The sequence below is a fragment of the Myiozetetes cayanensis genome, unplaced genomic scaffold, assembly GCF_022539395.1.
Source record: "Myiozetetes cayanensis isolate MyiCay16 unplaced genomic scaffold, myiCay2020 scf4, whole genome shotgun sequence".
NCBI classification, from domain to species: domain Eukaryota; kingdom Metazoa; phylum Chordata; class Aves; order Passeriformes; family Tyrannidae; genus Myiozetetes; species Myiozetetes cayanensis.
The window spans coordinates 51,531,393-51,555,726 of NW_026087631.1; the positions used below are offsets into that span (position 1 = coordinate 51,531,393).

Genomic DNA, 24,334 nt, shown 5'->3' on the forward strand with positions numbered 1-24,334 from the left:
GAATGTCTTTAAAGCCATCGATGTATTCAGCATATTAGATCTTCACTTCTTGTTATATTATGCCCTTCATTCATCTCCTCAGACATAACACCGCTGTGATACTTGTACATAAAGAACTGCCACAATCTAATATGCCTCTTTAATAACTATTTCTTCTTTTCTCTAAAAATGGTGCTTGTAGCAGTGGACCAGCAAGCTCTGTATTTATGGAATGGTAAATTTTTAAGGTGTAGATCTAAGTGGTTAAAGCAAAATACCAATTGTTCAGCCATCTGAAAAAGTTGATAAGTACCGTTTCTCTAAAAATGTGTGTGACAGCCACCGTATTAACTGAAATTAAAATTGTGCATGAGTCTTTGCAAGGTCAAACCTTCTCAAGCCATGGATTTCCTTTATCTAAGTGCTAGCTGTTTCTCACAGCTATCATTTTGTGTCTTAACTTTAGATGTTAAATGACTCTTTTTACCTAATTATATGCAATGTATGCAAATCCCCAAATGCCCCAGCATATCAGGCTCTTTTTCTTTTACTACTCTCCAGAATAATCCACTCCTCCTGCCTTCACCTTCAGGACAGCTGCAGACAAGTTACAATATGAAATTTCATACTCTTCAGCATAGATGCTTAATTACTCACTTGTTTTGAAGCTTTTTGCTCTTTGTCTTAGTATATATTTACAAACAGTCAAGTTCTACTTGAATTATTAGAATTATGTTTAGAAAACACAGTAATAGGATTTATCTGTTTAAATACATGAAAGGTATTCATTTTAAAATGAATGTTGAAGCACCTCAGTCTCAATATAAAAGTCTGCACAGTGTCTATCTGACTGCAGTGGTTCTTTAGTCTTGCAGTCTGACTTTCACCTGAGTAACCTGTATGCTTAGTTCTCTAATAGTAATAATTCCAAAGCGACAAGCCTCCACATGAGAGATCATTTAGCTTTTGCAAATTTTTTTAGCTGCTTAGTGCACAAGACATTCTGGATATCCTTCACAGTCAGTAAAAAAGGACAACTTTATCTCCATAATAGCCAAAGAAAGATATAAATTCACACAAAGGAAAACACCTCATTCCAATGAGATCAGTGGTAGAATAAAGACAAACTCATCTTCTGAAACATGTTGAGCAATACCAAAACATTAGCATTTTCATGAAGGTAAGGAAACAAAACATAGTGTTTCAATCCAAAAAAATATTTAAAAATATTTATTCATATATGGAATTTATAAAATTCTGGGGATTTAGTATTTACGTAAGAAAACAAATCAGGGATATTCTCTGATGTAAAAGCTACAAAAAATACATGTTGTACAATTCATAGCTCACATCAGTCAATTTTAACTAATGTAAGAAATAGCTCCTCTGCTCCAACAACAGGAAAAGACCCCAAACAAACAAAAAATACCCCCATCAAACCCAAGCACCAATTCCAAACATGCCTACAAAACACCTGATGACATTCAGTCGGGCACCAACCCAGAAGGTCCACACAAATAAAAATCAAGTTAACTCTATCTGGTGTTCAGACAAAATGATCCTGTACTCAAACAATACTGAAGAACTACAATAAAGAAACATGAAAATCTGGAAAATAGAACTTAAAGCCACACTGAGCAAAAGTAGTATCATAATCAGTTGGCCAACGTAGACAGGAAAAGGAAAGAGCAAGTAACTCAAGAGTTCTTCATTCAAACCTATTTACAGTCTTTAGGATAATGAGAAAAAACATTATCTGAAGCACAAGCAATTCAAACAATACAGGTTTGTAATATTGTGACAGGCATAATTTGATGACTGATTTAGTAAAGGAAAAATTGTGAGGTAGCCAAGTACTGTACTCCTAAAGAGAAGTCTCACAAATACAGAGCAAATATAGAGCCTAAAAAAGTACAAAACATTAAACAGAAGTTAAAAAGAATACAAAACTGGGGGCTTATTCCACGTTTTTTCCTTTTCAAATGAATCAAGTCCAAATTTTCCAGAGAACTTAACTCAAAAAGGGAAGTACATGTTGAAGTCAGTATAGAGCCTCAAAGATAGTTGGAAAGCAACTGAGACTAAGTGAATAGGACTTCTGACATATTTAGAAAGCAGAAAACACCTAATGCAAAACAAAATTTGGCTATCTAAAATTTTAGGCCACCAAAATTTTAGACCAGCAAATACTTACAATTTATTTGCTTTGATTTAACATTGAGACTGAAGTAAAAATGGTCTCATGGCATGGCTACCCAAACTCATCACCTTGCTGTGCTCTTCTAAAAGTCAAAGACAAACAAAGAAAATTTTTTTTTCTTGGAAGCAAAGAAGAATTGAGATCAGTTTTACCTTCTCCATGAAATAAAGAAAAAAAGCCAAAAAAATCACTTTTTTTTTTTTCCCCCCCAAGGAAAAACAACTTGCATATAGTTCCAAATCAGGAATCTATTGCAGTGTGGGTCCACCCTGAAGGAAATTCCAGAGATGAAAACTTATTGCTGGAAAGGTTTGATCAAAGCTTTTCCAAAGCTATAAAGGAACACTGTCCACTGGGAAGACAATGGGTCACACAACAATAATTCATACAATAATCATTCATACAAATTTCATTCAAGTATTAGTGATTTTTTTTGTTTCCTCTAGCATGCTTGTATTAAATTTATGTGCCTAACATGCCTAATTTCAATTTGCTTCCTGTACCTCAGTTGAGAGATTTACAACCTGAGGTGTTTGTGGTGTAAGGCTCAATTTAATTCCATCAGGAAAAAATCTGGCATTTTGCCACCATGTTTTCTCTCTTTGAACTAATAAGACTAATTCTGCTTTATATATTTAGTGCAGAACACAGCGATACAACTCTGGACCTTTATCTATTAACTTTGAAAAATTAATTTCTAACTCTAAGCTTCCATATGCTATTACTTATCCTTACATTTCCAGCAGCATTCACCTTACAATATATATAAAATTTATACAAGCAGATGTGCTGATATGTTTTTTTTACTGTTTCAGAATATTATTAATTGGTAACATACATTTTTCAGATACTATTTTAACTGAAACACTGTAATAACAAAAGGAGTAACTGCTTCTGCTTATCCTTATACCCAAATCAGATAAATAATTAAATTAATAGAAGTTCAGTAGCTGCACAGATTGTAACAGGTAATAGATTTCTTGTTAGGATGAGGAATTTTCTTCACAGCTGTATTTTCTGATAAGGCAGCAGTACATTGTCATCATCACTTCTGCTTTAAAAATGTTATCATGTCAATAACTAGTCTTTTAAAAAAGTATCATCTACTACCAGATGCTAGCATCATTTTTATTTACTCCAAAGTAGATTTCTCAGAATAAAAAATTCATCAGAGTTATTCCATTTCTTTATTGGAATAATTTATAAATGGAATACTGATAGTAATGATTATTTCAGCAGACAGCAGCACTCTGTTACTTCAAACAACTATTGCTTGGCTAGACAATGCATTATAGAGAAAAAGACTAAAGCACTGTTTCCTTGAAATAATCGAATCAGCATTCAAATTTAACAACATGGAACTGTAAAAACTAGACAATTTTTGGTATTTTTCTTCCCATACAAACAATATTTTACAAGGTGGTAGTTACCAGTACACAATATATAGAGCACAGATATTAACATAAACTCAGGTAATCCCAGGTGATGACATGAAGCTGCTGACAGATTCTCTAGGTGTTATCAATGAAGACACTACTTTTACACTATCTTTTTCTTTGATCCAACAATTCCCTCTGGTATCAGCAAGAAAATCCTAACAGGCAAGCTTTGGATAAAACATACCCAGTTAAGCTGTCCTAACCCCCCTAATTCCTGTTTTATCCCACTGCAACTGCAGAGGTTCCTCTGGATTTTTCTGCTCTCACATTTAGATGCTAAATTCAACGCACTCTTTGTCCATCTCTGAATTGACCCTGTCATGGCAGAAATTGCTGTGACTTTGCAATTTGAAATGCACTTACACGGCAATCCTGAGAATCAGAATGATTATAAATGCTGCATATGATTGAGCAGTGCAAAGCACTGGGCAATGAGCTAGGATTAATTAAATTTCAAAGCCTAAAAATATATTTCACTAAAGTTTTAAAATTCCCATGCAGTCATCTACATTAATCATCTCATTTCATATCAAAACTGTTCATTTTGGCCATGTTTTATTGCCTGAATGTTAATGCCTTATTCAACTAGTCTTGCTTCTGACACTAAACAGAGCCCAGCCCATGAATATCAATAACTTTTAATTAATGTTGAATTAAAATAAAAATCCCAGCATATTAGACTTATTTATAACAAATGCATCCAACTCCGCAAATCAAAGCACTTGATACTAAAATCTAATTAATAAAACTATGCTTTTAGTGAAGGTTTCTGTTTGGTATTAAAGCTAACACTTGACCATTTCTTTAGTGTTTAATCAGCCATTAACTCTTTTTTGTGTAACTATATTCCAATACTGTTTAAACTTCTTCTTTTGTAAATGGGAGGAAATAGATTCTTTTTATTTTGTTTCATCCATACATTGGCTGTTACCACCACTGTTTCAACACAGTGAAAGGGTGGGGGAAGAGAAACTACACTAAAAAAAAACAAAACCAGAACAAACCCAAACAAAAATAAAAGAAACAAAACCAAACCCAAACCAAAATTTTTGCTTTCAGAGGGAGACATTGAACTAGGCCTAACTTAGGAACTGGTTACAAAAATTGGTAAGTGTCTGAAAGTCACATACCTCCCAAAATGCCTGACAAAACACCTGGTCTACCTCACCTATTTCACAGTTGCACGCAAGGGAAAAAGGTAACTTCCATTGCTAATGATCCCATGTTTCTGCTTTCCCATTTAGAGTCAGTGAAACAGATTAAACAATTCAATGTCAGAATTAAGGATAATAGATCAGAATAACCTTCTGTGTGGTGCCAATACACCTGCAGGTGCTGGTGAAGCTAAAAGGCTTTTAATTACTTATTTACAAGAGTAACAGGAGGCAGTGTTTTAATGTCTAGATGGAACATTGTTTAGATGACTACATCTATCAGTTTATGATATCCATTTAACAAGACTTGTTAGTGGCAGCTTCAGAACAACCTTGAAAACTGCCCTGAATTCTAGCCATTGGGAAAGTATTTGAGCTCTGTGAAAATAAGCAGGTCCTAAAAAATGCCAGACAAAAGCAATACACAGCACAGTAGAGCCACACATCACATAGGTTATATTCATCCATATTCCCTCAAATTCATACGAAACTCTCCATTGCTAACCAGTATAAAGCAAACCATTTCAGTCCAGAAAACATGCTGTAAAGAAATTTGCAAATGGGCCACCTTCACTTATCGTTGAGAATGCAGATCTTTTTGTAATACTGTAGATGTACAACCAGTTTCACTTTACACCATTTGCTTCATTTTTCTACATTACAGTACTCTCTCAACTTTCTACAATCTCTCCAGAAGTCAAAATATCAGTTTGCCTGTTAAACAGGTTTCTGTATTTTAAAAGACTTTGTCCATTACATATTTATCCTGAGAAAAGCTCACTTGTTAAGAAATGCTAGAATAACTTGATATATGTAATATGTCATCAAAACCACTTGGTTTTGTTTCCATTAGCTGAACAAAGATGCTGGGTAAATGTACCATAAGTTTATCAGAGCCAATGAACAACATTTTCCAGTTAGCAGTAGGGAAGTGCATATCTAGCAGCAAATAAGTAGAATAAGTAGTAAGTAGAGTTGGTCTGGTTGTAATATTTAATGAAATATTTAATCTTTAATTAAAAAAAAAAATGACCAGAACTCCTCTAAGTCACCCATAGTTCTGCTCACATAACAAACCTGTGAGTAACTCCTCCCAGACTGCTGTCAGATTCTTTTTTAGCATGTCAAACTACAAAAACTTGCATTCATATTGTTCCCTCCTATCAAGCCCTCCCATTTTCTATAGGGCTGACAAATCACTGAAAAATGGAAAGGAATAAATGAAAAAATAGACTTCATTATGAATGTCAGTAAATAACAGTATCCTGGACAAACTGTTAACTATCATTATAGCTGTTATTTAAATGAGTTTTTTCATGAAGAATTTAAAAAATGTACATATGTCATATTCACATATTTATTCTATCAGTAACTCTGTATTATTCCTTCATGTAAGTATTTATACTTGTATAATTTAGTGACTTTGATTCTGCATCAACTATGAAAGCAATGATATTCCATACATTTGAAACAATACAAAACTGATACTTCAAACAAGTGAAACAGGTGTGCACAGTGTACCCATCACAAGGAAAGACTTATATCTTTCAGATATAATTCAGAGTAGATTAAAAAATTGTGTTCCATATTTTCAGCACTGACATTCCCGTGAACAAGCCAAAGGTCTGGCATAAGAAGCTATTTCAAACAATTTTCTTTCAATTCTTCAAAATACTGATAATGGCCAGTCTTTGCGAGCGAAGATCCGGGGAAGGTCTTTACACCTTCCAGCCTGCGCATTGGATTTTTTAGGTGAGACACAGTGTGCGCGGAACTGAGCCCACCCTTTAATCCTAAGGTTCATCTGCCGGGGCCAAGCAAGCTTGGACGGTGGCAGCGAGGTCCTCAGGACGTAGATGGGTTGCCTTTTTAAGGGCTAACGAGCTCCACCTGCCCGGGAGTGGCCCTGATCGGGAATCGAAATACTGATCAAAATACTGACAGTGTAAGATAAAATGACTAGTCAAACTTTGAAACGGGTTAAAAAATAAAATCCTTGATTGATTAAATTAATGGTGAACATGAATAGGAAGAAATCTATTGAGCCGTGATGAAGAGCCACTAAATTATGTTCATTATATATTTTATTGTAGTTCATTGACACTTTTTCTGTGTAAATATTTCCTTCTTGACAAGCAACTAATACATTGTCTCATTTCATGGCTCAGTATTCTATGCAAGATACAGCATTCAGAGATATAAGTGCACAAGAAACACAAAAGCTTGCAGATTATAAGTAAACTGTGCCGCAGAACTAACCAGCGACTTGGGAAAAAGTGCACCATCATATTTTTAATGTTCAGTTTGGTTAAAAAACTCCATTTGATATATTGATTTAAGAAGTGATGTATTGTCAGTCAGAGATCCTAAGGCAGTTGATACAGAGAGGAAAAAGTGAAAGTGACAGCCAAATTAAATGTGTGAAATCAACGTAGCCCTTAGGCTTTTCCTTTGGGAGGCATTTCCTTCTTTTTGGCACTTTTGTAAGACTAAAGATTAGTGTGACATAAATGGTAAAATTCTTGATCTGTGAAGGGATAGGCAGAGACATAAAATAACCCATAATGAGCAAAATAGCAGCCCAACGATTTTTAACTATTTTAGACACAATTGATCTCTAAGAGATTTGAAGATAACTACAAGCACATAACCATTTAACTTAAATTTTCTTTGCAAATAAAAGGTATGAGAGGCTGGAGAACAGCCCCTTGGAAAGGCATATGGGAGTTGAATCTGACTCAGCAGTACCCTGGCAGCCAGGAGGGCCAGCCATGCCCTGGAGGGTATCAGGTAAAGGGTTGAAGGAACGGATTGTCCCGCTCTGCTCTGCACTGGGGTGGCCTCACCTTGAATATTGTGTGCAGTTTTGGTCACTGTTGACTCATAACATTGCCATTAACCAGGACCCACAGGTCCCTTTCTGCAGCACTGCCTACCAGCCTCTCATTCCCCAGTTTTATTAACATTGAAGGTTGCTCTGGCCCAGGTGCAGAATCCATCACTTTCCCTTTTTGAACTTCATAAAGTTGCTGATTGTCCAGTCCAGACTTCCAGGCCCCCTCTCTGCAGGGCCTACCTGCTTCTGAGGGAGTCAACAGCTCCTCCCAGTTTTGTATTGTCTGCAAACTTGCTTAGTATTCCTCCCAGTCCTGCGTTCAAGTCATTTATGAAGACACTAAAGAGACCAGCTATATGATCTTGCCTAAATGAATTTAGACTCTAATCTGTGTTTGAAACAGCAAGCCTGTGTACCCATGAGTTCAGAATACTCTTTTCCTTTACAGGTTTACTCAGGCATAACAGCTGCAGCATCTGTTTTATTTATAGGTTGGTGGAAGTGTTATACATTTGCAGACAGCTATTTTTAGTTTATGAAATCAGAAAAGCTTGGCTTGGGTGGACATTTGGAGAACTCTAGTCTGACCTCTTCTAAAAGCAGGGTTACCTTTAGAGCAAGATTACATTGCTTCAGGCATTCTTTAGAAAATCTCCAGAATATTCCACATCTTCTCTGTGCAATACCTCCCAGTGGTTGACCACCACAATGTGAACTTCCTTCATTATAACAGATCCCTGGTTGTAAATTCTGACCGCTTGCACACCTTCTCTGCAGCTTCCCTCAATTATTTCATGAATAGTATAGATTCCCCACCTAGACATCTTTCCTCCAAGCTAAACAAGACCCAGTCCTTTTGCTTCTTCTCATATGCCATGTATTCCAATCCTCTTATCACCTTATTGGGCCTTTACTGAATTTTCCCAAATTTTTCAATCTCTTATTTTCAGGTGGCTCCACAACAGGACAAAAAATCCAGCATCTGGGCTCACTGTGTTAAGAATGGAAAATAATCACTCCTCTCTTCCTACTGGCCATCCATGATAACGAAGCTTCCAGGCACTGCTGTCCCATGTTAACTTGCTTCCTACTAAAAATCCTAGATCCTCTTCTGTAGAGCTGTTTGCTGCCCAGCAGTTAAGTGCATTTTTCATTGATAAGTTTCTAAGAAGGTATTGGTTGAATATAAAGTTGTTGAAAGCGATCAGTGCAAAACCAGAATCAAATTAAGTAGCAAGGATCTGGAAAGCCAGTACTTTTTTAAAACTAAGGAGGGGAAAAATCAGTGACCATCTGGTATTCTTAGCAGAGCTTATAAGCATGTTGCATCAGCTACCCAATGCAGAATTGCAGAATTGGAGGCTGTTGTCCCAGACTGAAAACTACTTTGTGCCAAAAGACCTAGTTATGCCTCTTGATACTCTTCTTTCTACAAATATTACACAAAATGTAATTATTACATCCAGATAACATCAGGAAAAAACCCTACATCAAGACATTATTTGACACTAACTGTGGGTTTTCAGAAAATAATTTGACTTCCAAAGTAAGCTGTTTCTTATTATTTATATTCACAATACCTGCATTAACAGTCCAGTTATTTACCACAATACTTGAGTTTTTTTAGATGAAAGGAAGTGTCTGTATGACTGAATCATCAGCTAAGAATATTTTTAACATATAAAGATTATTTCTGTGTTTGTTGCTGGACTGTCTATGAAACTGTATCAAAGTCTTGGCAAACACATTGCTGCACACAATGGTAAGTAAAATAGAACAAAATAAAAGACTATTCACCCTCAAGAGATCATTTAGGCTAAACTTCATTCAGAGGATCATCTAGGGATTCAAAATAGACCAGGGAGATTATCAGAAATCATTGAGGAACAAATGGCCTCTGGAAAGGATGGCAATCAGCAAATATGAGTGGCTAATCAGTTGTTAGGTTTTGTTAGTATGAATGCAAAAAAGAAAAAAAAAGTTTAAAAATAATATCTTAAGCCTGAGACCTTGATATTTCTCAGTACTGACGTGGATGGGCCTCTGAGCAACTTGATGTAGTTGAAGATGTCCCTGCTTATTGCAGGGAGGTTGGACTAGATGACCTGTAAAAGGTTCCTTCCACCTCAAACTGTTACATGATTCTAGGATTCTGACAAAGTATGAAAAAGGGATGGAGGTATCTGTCAGAAAAATGTGCCAACTGGTGCCATGGAAAGTGTCATCATGGGTCAGTCAAGCAGGAGTCAGCCTGTATATACCGCTAGCAATGGTGACAGCAATGCAGTTGTCAAAGATCGTAGGTATGAGGGTGAGCACTCACAGGTCCCACAGGAGAGAACCAGTGAGAGGATGGTCAGAAGTTGCATGGTATCCAGAACAGATATACTGGGAAGAACTAGCTTTACCTAGCTTAGAGAAAACAATATTTCAGTATTTCAGATACAGAGATGCTGAAGAAAGTAGAGATCATAATTTGAATTTTACAGAAAAAAAAAAAAAAACACAATAAAACTTCTCTAAGCAAAAACATAGAGAAAAAATTATGTAGAAAAGTATACCCAAATCAGAGCCCAGAGAATTAACCTAATATCAGTCCACTTCTGAGTTGCATGTGAATCCACTCACAAGCTGGCAAGTACAGTCAGGTTGAACTGCACCTTTCTCTCATGCTTAGTGACACGTGACTATAATCTTGGAGAATTTAAGCAAGTCAGCTTCCCTATTTTTAATGAAGCAGCTTCTTGGAGATGGAAACCCTATTATTTTACTATTTAACTCAAAAGCCAACCAGAATTACTCTGATCAGCACAATTATAATATGACTTTATAGGCTCTAAAATGCTGCTAGTGATCAACAGAGGCCTCAAGCTTGTACAAGGGTTAATAGGAAAGAAATCTGGGAAATTGTCCCGGTGCAAGCAAATTAAAAAAAAAAAAAAAAAAAGGAGGCTCAATGAATATTGTCCCATGGTTTTAATTAGCTCTAGTAAACTATCATGGCATGATATAGGAGAAATAATTTTTTACAGTGGAGTCAATCAGTGCTTTTATAAAGACAGATTAACATTTTCTTAGTATGTATCTTAACAGATTAGAAATTTGCCTGAAAAATAAATATTTTGTATGTGTACCAATTCTACCTAATGAATCCTAGCACTGGTCCTATGACTTCAGTATTCTAACAACTTTAAGCCCTCTGGATCATGGAATTATAATCAAGAAAAAAAATTATGTCTGGTCTTCATGTATATCGGGAAGACCCCAGTTAGGATGTAATTATGATGTGAAATTACAACGGCAAAATAATTTAAATGCACAGCTGTGAGGGCCTAGTTATGACAATATAAAAATGCTTTCACTAAGCATTCACTGACACGATGACTATTTTTTATCACTGGAATTAAGGTTATGCTGTCTGCAAGCAGTGTATCTACTCTGTTTATAAGCAATATGTATGCCAGTGTACTGATGAACTGCAGTTAATGATATATTTCTATTAACAATGGACAAGTAATATATTTTTTTGTGACATTATTGATATAATGACCACATCAACACACACTGGGAGAGAAATTGCTTATCTCTGTTCTTTTCTGCTTTTGTATGTTAATCTTTTAGCACAGAATTATTTGTTTGTTAATACCTCAACACAGAGGCTATCATTATATTACTACAAAAGTAAGATACACTACAGTTTCTTTACTTCAGGCATGAAAATACACTGCTTGCACAGCTAAGCTTTCCATAGCTGTAATATTTTGTAAACAATCATCATTTATACACATACACACACATATTTATAACTATGAGATATTTAACAGCTTTTGTATTGAATTTTAGTTAAACACTGACAGAGTCATTCCAGTATATCTCAAGTCAGCATCATGAAGGGTCTAGTGACAGGGATATTCTCAATAGTCTTCTTGATGTGGGGCAGAATGCAACAGGTGGATGTGACTTCCCATGGCCCCTGCTACTGTGGTGACAGTACTCCCCACTCCTAATTCCAGACACCTCCATTATGCTTACAGCAGCTGATTAAGTGAAACACTATTTTAAAAAATACAATGTGATTCAAATTAATTGGCTACCATTACACTGTTAGCATCCTGGAGAATAAAGACAATCCCATATATCTGATCATCCCATTTATTGAGAGGGTGTTGAGAAAACGGTAAAACAAACAGCTTTATCAGTAATCAAAAAATGAAATTGATATCAATAATTTTTGTTCCAGCAACATAAAAGTTGCAAAAATTATAAAAATTGATGAGTTGTCTTTAACTGCCAAGGAATGAATAAAAAAATCATATTAAAAATAGCATGCCCTTCCCTCTTCCTTGGAAACCATCTCTACACCTGTTCTCCACTGCCCTGCCCCATGAGAGCCTTGTTTTACCTGTTGTGCCCAGTCATGCCCAGGAAGGGCAAGCACAGACCTGCTTGCAGCAGTGCTGCTCTCAGCAAGTCACACAAGGCTGGCTCAGCCTGCCTGTTTGCCACCCCACAGGAGGGAATAGGCAAGAGGATGAGACATAGCCCATCCCCATCAAGAGAATGAACACAAAAAGCATACCCCAGGCTCATTTTCGGTCATTTGTCCCCCTGAGCCAATGTAAAATTTGGATGGCTAGAGAACACTCATTGATATAAAAGGATTAAAGACAAAAAGAGGGAAAGGCTATACTATACAGCATTTTCTAGGGAATTCCTATGTTTTCCAGATTGCATTCCACCTCACAAGGGGAAAGTTCCCATACAGTACGACAATATTGCTAGACAGTTGTATCATCTGCTCTTCATTACACTTGTATAAATCCAGCAGAACTCCAATACTCCACCTTGGGCTGGTTTTGTGTTTTGGGATTTTTTTATTTCTTTTTTTTAAAATTAGTTCATCTGGATGCCTACTCTTGTAAATGAGAAAAAATTCTGTCCTTCTCCTCTTACGTTTTACTGTGCAGTCTTCCTCTTTAGTGATCTACTGACTGAATGAAAAAAAGTCTAAAAAATAAAATTATAATCTTGAATCCATAATTAATGTTAATTAATGTTACTGCACTTTGTGGATTTCTTATTTATATTCAATACAAAGATGTTTTGATATAAGCATTGGTGTTGACAAATACATATTTAGGTTTACTGTAACCAGTTCCTGTAATAGCAAAAAGACAGAGCAAAGACTTTACTTACCAAGCCACCCTGATCCAGAATTGGGTATACACATATCTGTTTCAGCACTGGGCAACACAAATCCAACTACAAAAACTTCAACCCCATCAGCCATTAGGGCCATTCCCAACACAAAGAAGAGGGCCCACTGGAAGCGACCATGGCCACATTCTTGTATTATTAATTCATATTGCTGTGCTAGCTCTTCTTCATCAGCTTTTCTCTCTGTTTCCAGTTCATGGCGATCCTTATATTCATCACGCATAGGTTGACCTAAGGCCACCACGTTGTCCTTTCCCTGCCCCATGCTGGGGATTCCCTGATACTCCCCTTCATAAATTTCGTCATCTTCATCATGTCCTTCAGTTGCTTCACTTGATCCTTCATCATCATTAGCTTCTACCCCATAATTTCCTCCTTGAACGTAGTAATCATCGTCATCTTCCTCATCCTGGAATCGATTGTAGGACCTCTGTGTGTAACCATCCTGGGCTTTGTCAACAGCTTTATTCACTTTTTTCACTGCTTGCCTCTTCACCTCTTTGGCAATATCTTTGGCCCCTTTCACTAGTGAAGTCCTATCTTTGTATGTGTCCTCCATCTTGTATCAAAGAAGAACTGTTGTTATGTTGCAGAGGCACCTGCTGAATACTTTTTGGAGTATCTATTGTGTGTTGGACATTAGTAGAAAAAGCTCAAGTACATGTGAAGCTGTAATATTCAACCTGCAAAATATAAGAGAAAAAAGTTTACTCCTTTTTAGATGTTTCTTCACATTGATATAGTACCATATGAATCTTCATTTAAACACTGGACACCAAAGTACAGGGCTTTTCAATATACAAACCTGTGTTTTCTTCACACATACAAATATCCCATGTTACAAGGAAAATATGCTGAAGATAAAGTTGTTCTCTTTACAGTTTTTTTTTTCAGAATTCAATTTATTACTCTCTAGTCTTGCATACCAGGTTTTATTCTGAAAGAAACCAATCAATTTCATACACCATACATCATGTTGACTCTATCTTCAGCATGTGAACTCCCTGTTTTGTAAGAAAGGCCTACAAAGACTAACTTTTCTCTCAATGACTGACTATGAAATATTTGTCCTCTGTCCTGCTGCTTAACACAAATCCTGTACGAAGCTAATATTCCTCACATCTGCATCAGTGTCTCAAAGCTGACTGGATCTGACCATTGCATTCAACATGGAGTCTTAACAATATGAAGTCCCACCCTAAAAAATTTAGCACAGGGAGCTGTATGGATGAAAATGGTGGCACTTTCACACTTTGAAGATTCCCAATACCTAAATTATGGACAGACACATTCCTTTTCTCTGTGTCCATAGAAACAGTAGAGACAGACTTGAACAACTGTCTACCACCAGGTAATTTACCCCAGAAGGGGTAAGTCCAGTATAAGTTCCTGCTAGTCTGTCTGCATGAAAGCACCAAGACATTATGTCTCAGTTCTCCTCCCTGCTCCCCTGTTGTATCTTCCTATCTTGTGCAGCCCCAAGGTCACAAATGCAGACACAATGAGTCAAGAGCAGTTTGCTTATTAGACTGAAGGCTAACCATCCCCTTCTTCTGTGCGCAGTTTTCAGGCATATCTGCAAGGTAATTTGCTCATCACACATCTGCACTATCATTAGGGGCAGGAGAAAGAAATGGCAGCAGTGTGCAGGCAAAGGGAAGGAAGAAATGCAGGATACTTCTTTGGCAACAGTCCATAGTTAGAAGAGCTAAAATCAATTACAAAACTGCACCATTACTCATGTGTCTAAAGCTAAGGGTCTCTGTGAGAGTGTGTGTGTAAATCTGGGCACTGCAACAGATTGCAGAAACCTCTCCTCTCAGAGAAAGCAGGCTAAAATTTATGTAGCAGTGCTCCTAAGAAAACACTGCCTCCTTCCATCTTGGAGAAAAGGTGATCATGATCATTTTAATGATCTATTTTCCAGCATTACCTCAGAAAAACTGCATTAATACAACTAAGAAGGCAGAGACATGATGTAGGAGTAAAAATTGCTGGAAATTCCTGAAGCAAATCCTATTTCCTTTTCTAAAGCACTGTGAACTGCACTTCAAGCTCCATGGGAGAAGAACAGGGTAATGCTTTAAGAAGTTGCCCTTTATTCATTCTATTGTAGACACTGTCTCCAGAAGAATATTCTAGACATCAGTTTTAAGAGTGATACTGTTTTGAGGAATAATAAGAATTACAGACTGCATTAGAAAAACTAAGGGCATGACGTACTTCTGATAGAAGAAAACAAAGCTTAAAATCACACAGACATGACATTAGAAGCTAAAAGGTATTTTCCAGCTTTTTAACAATAGAAATTCACCCATAGTGGAAAATGTCTTTATTTTTAGTCTCTTCCTCTAGATTAATTTCATACATTTTGAATTTTTCTCAGAGAAATCAGATGTGATAGCAATATTCAACTATTAATGTGAACTGAAGCATTTACTGGAAGAGAAATGCAGCCTAAAAAAAAGACATGATGTAATATTTATGACTGCAAACTGTAGTCTGACTTTAGGTACATGATGATCCTTCTAAGTAGGTCATCCTGGTGAAACTTATATGCTAAGGCAGTTTCTCTAATTACAGCTTTTCAGTTTGCAAAGTGCTCCTTAGAAGTTATTCTTTGTGTACTGCACTAGGTATCTTACCCTTACTTACATGCAACTGCAGTATCTACTAGCTGTTAATGAACATACACTGCATCACAACAATCACTAGGTCTGCTGAAGCCCTCTACAAACACTTTCAAGAACTTAAAGAACTTCTTACAGGCACTTTTCTGAGGGTTAATGATTATAGCGTGTTCCTAGATTTTGATAATTTTAGATTATTTTACAGTGTCCACACTACATATTCAACATGAACTCTGAACTCCTCTAATTCTTTGATTGATATTCAGGGTTTTTTTGTTTCTTTGTTTTGTTTTCCCAGTGAGTTCAGTCTTCCTTTAAGGATTTTTAGTTGTCAGATTTCCTATAACTTCAGGGTATATATATATATAGGGAAGAGAGCAGGAATTTAGTAATACAAATGAACAAAAATTCTAAATGCCAGTGCTGGTATAACCACACTTTGCTCTTCTGTAGAACACCTACCTCATGAGTTCAGCAATTCAGTATTAAAACACAAATTTGCAAAAATAACGGAACTTACACTGTAGCTTATGATAGACCAGGTATGTCAACAAGCAACTACACCTATTCAAACTCATTAACAGCATAACTCTGCTAACAAAAAACCTGCACATAGACCAAGGAAAATTTCTGTCAGGATAGCAATCAGAAATTTATCTTGCCTACGTTTCCAAGCAGAATACACAATTTGAACACTGCTCTTTTAAACAGCTTTGCTTTCTCAATGAACTGAAATCCCTGCCTTAAGATGATAACTACAAAGAGGAATAATTTACGGCCCATGCATGATAGCTCCCCATCCTTTTAATTATGTTGGACTGATAGACTACAAGTAAGTAACTGGAAAGTCTGAAAGAGTGAGGATTAATGGCTACCTGAGTAGCATAAAGAAGCAAAAGCACAGGTGATAGCCTAGATGTATACTCTTGTTTGTACCAACTGTCTCATCATACATGTTTACTGGCTTTCACTTAACTAAACACCACATTCCTATTCAATTCTTTTAATTTATTAAAAAAAATCCCAAGAATGTAGTGATTCCATCTGAAATGGAAATACTACTTCAAGAAATACTGACATGTTTTTTCAAACGCTCATACACTCAAACATGCATACACCAAAAAAACCCGTAAAACCAAATTGTTCTTTTGCTGTAATATTTATTCTTTTCAATTCTATTACATTCGCAAATTCCAGTATATGTAGCACTTTGTATATATTGTGCTCTATCTGAAATAAAGTTTGGACATTACAAACTAAATCAGTGAGATCCCACGAAGATATAAATCTATGACATGTCAGAAGACTCATTCCCACCAAGACTACTGTGAGAGGACTCACTGAGCACTACCAGAGATATTAACTATATGCATATCTTCAGATAATGAAGTTTTCAGAATAGATCTGGAAGTCACACTCAAACATAGCTACAGCACTTCACATACTGTTGGGGACTTAGTATAGCATCTTTCCTGCTTTTCTTTTGAATCTGCGATCGTTTTTCAAAGAAAAAAATAGTAAAATTCTTTTCTAATCAAAGTTGACGCACATTTTGCACATTGATACAAAGTTTTAAATGCACATTTTTCTTGGCATTTTTATTCTAGTTTAATTTCTGGTTTTCTACTGTCATTTTTTATTATCAATGGTCATGGATACAGGTGTTTTGTGTTTTCTGAGTTTATCAGTTGCTCCAAATTAGTCATCATGTGAAGGTATAATCCTTGGTTAGATCATAACTACTTAAAATGACACTGCCTTGATGTGTCAAATGATTTTATAACCCAGGTTAAATATAGGCATCTGAACTACGCTAACTGACAAACAGAAAATGCTATTTTCTTGCAAATGCTTTCATTAAAAAAAAAAAAAAAAAAAAAAGGTAAAGAGATTAAGAAAAATAGAAGCATACCATACATTACATACCATGATGAAGAAAAATTGTTTTCAAATATTACTATATTTCTCCAACAACATTTACATGGTATGGTTCAAATAACATAAAGGGCGTAATCCCACAAGTGACCACAGACCTGAGCCATATAGGAAGAGTTACAACGCACTCTTGAATTAATGGTATACCTGCAAACCTCCTCCCCATCTCTTCATGCACAAAGCTGTTCCAGAAGAGGCATTCTTTTATTTTTGCAGAGTAGTACTTGCTTCAGTATGACTCAATAAAGAGTAGATTCCTCAACAAAGTGTGGTTTTTTATAGAGGTATTCACTTTTTTTAAAATACATAAGATTTGTCACCAAAGCTGGTGTGAATGGGATTCATTTTGTGTAATGTTAGCAGATTAAAAGATAGGTTTCTGTATTTTAAGCAAATTTTCTTTCTCTCACATTGAAAGTCACACACCCAGGCTGGAATGCTTTTAGCTCAGGCTGTAGTTGTCAGAGCTAGGTAAACTACTGCAAGACCGCAGTGCCACCAGCAGTGGCAGTCCCCAACTCTCTCCTGATTTGGACAGCATTCTCATCACTTGTTCTGTACCAGCACTGGTCACTGTACCCTCACTGCAACCACAAAGCATGTACACAAGATGAGCATGAGAATTCATTATTATAGTACACGTCAACGATCCTGAGCTCAGAAGAGACTAGGATTTCATGGTATACTGCAATCATACTCTTCCCAATTTATTACTTTCCTTCCTCATTAAACCAGCAGAGATAACTTTCTGCGTTTCTTCTCTACCTGCCCAGTTCCTCTTAAAATATCTAACTGATTTATCTAATTAGAATAAAACAGGAGGAATTGTTTTTAGCTTGTTTTTACTTGAAATTTGATAACCTTTATCAGAAAAAAAGTTGTGTATTTGCCTGAAAGCAAAATGTACATAGACATCAGCCTTTAACAAAAAATACTAACTCTGACTCTTAGAGCCCTTAAGTACCACCAACCTCAAATATCTCTACTAATTCTTTTCCCACATTGTTTATGATTACAGGCCTAATTCTTCCTCACTTACAGCTGGATATATAAGCATGAAACCAGGATATGCAAAGGCTCTGCTTAAAGCAGTACAAACCAAAAATCTAATACTACAATGAAATCAGACCAAATGCGTATGTAGGACAAAACTGTAAATTCTGTCCAGTGAAAATCAGGAAATTTTAACTGAAGGATCTGTTATAAAAATTCAATAATATTGTAAAAATTATTCTCTGAGGGAGAGTAGAAAATTATAGGTGCAAAGTTAGGAGGTGGGACATTCTCAATTTATACTTCCACTATGTTAGTCCTACCTTACATCACTTCTATGTTCTAAATATCTTTGAAAGAATATCCTGAAGAAGGGTGCCACAATGCTAATAAGTTTTATGAGGATCACCATCCTTTTAACAATGACATAGACACGTTTAATTCAGCTTATTGCCATTTAGATTCACTCAGTCTTCTAAATCCCTCTGATCCACAGTTGTGCCTAAGGTCACAGTCTGGACTGAAGATTCATCTATGGTCCACCCTCTCTTATTAAGCTTCCTTCATGCTTTCTTTTGACCTACAAAATAGCTTTATTACTGAAAGCAAGGGAAGACGTTATCTACTCTCGGGTTGTTATAACATTTAATTCCTTAGAATTAGACTCAGCTCGATGCACCCTTAACACTAAGGCCAGACAATGTTACAAAACTGAAATAGCCATATCAACTAATTAAATTATAGCAGCAAAACTGTAAAGACTCTACAGTAGAGTGGTCCTTTCCTTCAATTTTAATTTTTTTTTAAATCAAAAGCAGCTTACTTTTCTAGGGAACAGCTACTGAACAAAACACAGGATACACTCTGAAATTTCTTGCTGTCTTTCACAGAGTAAATTAGTAACAGAGAAGAACACATACCAAGAAAATAAGAATCATTCAGCTGGTTTTGGTGGTTTTTTTTTAATTCAATGCTTGTTACTTATTTTGCCTTTTTGTATGTAAATACTAAAATTTTGATTGCTTTTGTCAGTTTTGCAATGAGTCTTATCACTATTAGCCTTCTTGAAGTTTCTACATGTTGTTTTTACTTGGCAATCACTAAAAAACTCATTCTCCCTAAAGACAAGGCAGGCTTACTGGAATGTTCCTCCAGTATTGTGGTTTTAATCTGCACTTTGAATATTCTACAATGCTTCCTGTGGGCCTCTTAAATGAGCATTTCCAGGATCTGTGTTGAGTGGTGGTTACTGAAATGCATCAACTTGTTCAATAAGTATTGACAAGAATCAAGGAAGGAGAAATTTCATCCAGACTAGATGACATAAACTAAGTCTCTTCAGTAGAAGTTAATGAGATTTCATACTGCACCCACATTAGCAACAGTGACTACACAAATCTTAGAAAAGTTGAAATTTCATTATTTTTAAAACTTTATTTTTAACCAAACATATTTAAATATATCTCTGCACTTTTAAGGCTGCCTCAGTAAAAGAAAATTGTATTTCCCTCTGGAGCCAAGACCTATCCCTCTTTTCATATCTACTTCTCTGGAAAATTAACTTTCATTAGGATATGTATTTCCAGTATTTTTTGTAGTTTTCAGTTGTCAGAATCAAAGTGAAAACAATCATTCTGCATGTCATGAGGGAACAGCACAAAGCAGTTGCACAAGCAAGTTTTCATTGAACAATACTGGCGAACAAAAAAACTCACCACCAAACCCACACCGACCAACGATTTTTGTCTTGTATCTGCCATGGTCGTGTTTGCTGCTGTACAGAAAGCAGATAAGAGTCTTCTCTGAAAGTAAAGGCCCATCAGCTGTCATGAATGGCTCAAGGTCAAAAGTAGGCATAAAAATAATTTCCCTCCCAATGAAGAAGACAGATACAAACCATGGGATAGACATACAAAAAAACGTATTTTAAAAACCCCAAGACTGAAGTGAACTTCTAAGAAGAATGGCCAAGGAGTCCTACCCTGTAAGAAAAATTAGAAAACAATATATCGTAGAAAGTCTGCAGGGAATAAAATCTGCATATGCAATAGGACAAGCCTCCACCACTGAAGCAGCCGTTTCTGAAACTGCTCTGCATAAAGCTGTGAAGGTACTACAAAACAGCAACTGTACAAATACTAGGCTGTACAAATAATAGACAAATACATGACAGATGCCACAGAATAGCGCTGGAGCTTTGGAAAACTTGGTAAGGTTGAAGGGCATCTTGTAGAGTAAGCTGTATTATGAGCTGGAATTAAACATCTTTCTTTTCTTCCTGGAATAAAAAGGGCAAGTGTTCTATACATTTTAGGTGGAAATAGTCTCAGATCCCACTGGGAAAAACTTTCTGAGAAGAATTACATTCTCTTTCTGCCAACTTTCTGCTGGGTGACATCATCCCTGCACCTGCAGAATGAGAATCCCAAGACTTTTCTCAGCTCTGTGAATTCCACCTTTCTCTGATGCTGCTTTATAGTGGCCTCCCCATGGGGGATCAGCTGTTGCAGTCAATAAACCTTGGTAAGAGAGCAGTGGTTTCTTGGCACAGTGTTAAAAGGTATATCAAGATCCTGTTTTTTTAATCCATGCTGCCTTCCAGGCACTTTGCTATTCACTCAAAGCATATACTATTTTTTCTTTAACATCTGTTACTTTTTATTGTTTGTAACAGGATATGAAAAGTTGGAAAAAAATAAGTCCCTTTTTTGGAATTCCATAGTTCATATTTCCTAAATGTTTTGGTTTCCTACATTTTCAGGGTGGCAGCTGCTGAACCTGCTACTTCAGTTTCATTGTTTTGTCTCACAAACTTTGCTGATACTAGATTTAAGAACCCCAAGCACTCATGTGGACCTGCTTCTCCTTCAGTAAAAGATTGCCTCTTTTGAGTAAACAGTGATAAACTATATCCAGTGATTTCTGTGAGTGAAAGCCCATTTCCTTACTGAACTTCAGGAAAAATCGTTATCAAGATACGTTGTGAAAATAGATAAATACTAAGAGCAAGAATGACTTAGCAGCTTTTCTGGTGAGGGACTTTTCTGGATTCAGTCATGGGAATCTGAGAAGAAACTGAGCATACATCAATTTGACCTAAAAAGCAAGGGGAAAAGTGGAATAATTCCAAGTGAATATTAAAATTAAATGAGCCTGAGTGGAAAACATGAAATATACCAGTGATTCTAGCTTAATAAAAAAAAATATATAGGTAAAGCTAAGTATTACTCTCTTAAGATACATATACAATTATTATTTTAGGTATGCATATATGTAATGAAATCACAGAATCATGTAATGGTTAAGGTTGGAAGGGACCACAGTGTGGTCTCTGGTCAAATCTCGCTACTCAAGTTGGTTCATCCTAGAGAACGTGGCATAGGATTGCATCCAGGTGGTTTTTGAATATCTCCAGTGAGGGAGACTCTACAACCTCTCTGGGAGATCTGTTCCAGTGCTTGGTCACCCACATAGTAAAGAAGTTCTTCGTCATACTGAGGTGGAACTTTCTGTGCATCGGTTTATGACCCTTGCTTCTTGTCTTATTGCTCAGCACCACTGAGAGGAGCCTGGCTTCATCCTCTTGGCACTACTCCTTCAGATACTGATATATATTTGTAAGTTCCCTCTCATTCGTCTCTTCTCCAGGTTAAAGAGGCCCAATTCCATCAGTAAATGGGGCCCCACTTGGAGAATCTCATAAGTGAGCTGTTCCAGTCCCTAATCACCTTTGTAGCCCTCTGCTGGATTCGCTCCAGGAGCTCCATGTCTCTCTTTTCCTGAGGAGCCTAGAACTGGACACAGCACTCTAGATGAGGCTTCACTAGGGCTGAGCAGAATGGCAAGATCATTGCTCTTGACCTGTTGGCACTGTTCTTCCCAATGCACCCCAGGATACCACTAGCCTTCCTCCCACAGGAGAGAACCCGCACTAGAGCAGGGGAAGAGTGTGAGGAGCCCTCCAGTTGAGAAGGAAGGAGCAGCAGAGACAACATATGACGAACCGACTAAAACCCCCAGTCCCCATCCACCTGCATGGGGGGAAACAAGTAGCTAAAACTGTGAATGAAGTTGCATCTGTGAAGAAGGGAGGGTTAAAAGGAAGGTGTTTTACTATTTATTTTTATTTCTCATTAACATACTCTGATACTATTTACAATAAATTAATTAAACATCCCCAAGTCAAGTCTGTTTTGCCCATGACAGTAATTGGTGAATAATGTCTCCCTGTCCTTATCTTGACCTGCGAGACCAGTCAAGGTCAAACCACCAGAGTGGCATAGACTGATTTGTTTGTTATCCCAAAGGTGATAGAAAACAATGAAGGAAATGAACAAACAAAACATTCTCTGAAAACTATTTTAATAAAGAGGTGTATTCATGCCACCTCTCATAAATCTGGTTACACCAAAATGCAAACTTAAGACGGCGATTACATTCTTCGAACTGAATGAATATTCACACAGTTTAGATTTAAGTCACTGCTTTAAGTCTGCAGTCATGGATCTGAGGGTCTAAGTGTTTAACAGGCCAAACATGTTCCACCACGGCCGCTGGGTCATGAGCCCTGGGGTTCCCAGTCTTGGAGGTATTCAAAACACAACTGGACAAGATTCTGAACTGTTTAAGTCCAGGTCTGAGACTAGATGACCTCCAGAGGTCCTTCTCCACCCAAATTACTCTATCATTCTAACACATTAAAAAAATAAATCCATTTTCCTATATTAAATGAAGAGCTCTTTTTTTATAAATGAAAATTAAGCATGAAGTGCTGAATACGTCAGTGTACAAATATATCTTTCACAGAACAACTAAAAAGGTTTAGAATCCAGACTGGAAAACCAGAGGGAGAGAAAGGGACACATCAGCAAACTGTAGTGGAGAGGTGGCTTTTAGGGTTAGGTTACTTGCCCACCTTGACATAGGCAGGAATCAAAATATGTCTTTAAATTAGTATTTGGTAATTTCAACATATTGCTCTTTGAAATGTGTTTTTTCATAAACTTACTACATCTGAGAGTAAAACAACTCAGAAAAATCTAAACTAAAAATAGAAAGCTGCATAATAATGGCCAGTCTTCGCGAGCGAAGATCCGGGGAAGGTCTTATACACCTTCCAGCCTGCGCATTGGATTTTTGAGGTGAGACACAGTGTGCGCGGAACTGAGCCCACCCTTTAATCCTAAGATTCATCTGCCGGGGCCAAGCGAGCTTGGACGGTGGCAGCAAGGTCCTTAGGACGTAGATGGGTTGCCTTTTTAAGGGCTAACGAGCTCCATCTGGCCCGGGAGTGTCCCTGACCGGGAATCGAACCCGGGCCTCGGGGGTGACAGCGCCGCACCCTTACCACTAGACCACCAGGGGCTCCAGAAAGCTGCATAACTACAGAAGTAAAAGTTGTGTCAGGTACAGATCATTACATAGAATAAGGCCATAACTAAATTGATAAGAAGTATACTTGCACATGAGAAATAACAATGACTATCAGACTCCATGACATGGAAATTCATCAATATGGGAACTCAGCTATAATCAAAAATGACAGAAAGAACATCCATAGAGCGCTGTAAGAAAAACAGCCTGGCAGATAACAGGTACCTAGGCAAAACATATTTTCAGTGTTTTCAAAATAAATTTATAAATAGGAAAAAAAAAATCCTACAAGTTTAAAGAGAGATTGCACTTAAAACCTTTATATAGTTTTACTTTATTTTTCATTCTGAAATAATTAAAAGTTTATGATCTCTCTCCAAATATCTTGGCATCTCATATGAAGGAAAGAGGAGGTTAATGTACAGATTACTTTAGAAGTAGCCTGCAGTCCTACATTGTTTTCATTTTTGTACAGGTACAGCCAAGATTGCTAAATTTCTTCTTGCAAAGTGATTTGGTTTTAAAACTACATTTTCTCTATTCTTCTTAAAGAACAGAGTATATTCTAAAATATTTGG

At 36.7% G+C, this 24,334-nt stretch overlaps 1 protein-coding gene across 1 annotated transcript in view; it reads right to left on the reverse strand.

The window, feature by feature from the left end:
- Window positions 1-24,334, reverse strand: part of SV2C (synaptic vesicle glycoprotein 2C) — a 109,226-nt gene that overhangs the window by 68,408 nt on the left and 16,484 nt on the right. The window contains exon 2 of the mRNA XM_050328758.1: window positions 12,805-13,508. Coding sequence (XP_050184715.1) covers window positions 12,805-13,384 — 580 coding nt within the window. The 5' untranslated portion in view covers window positions 13,385-13,508. The remainder of the gene's footprint in view (window positions 1-12,804; window positions 13,509-24,334) is intronic.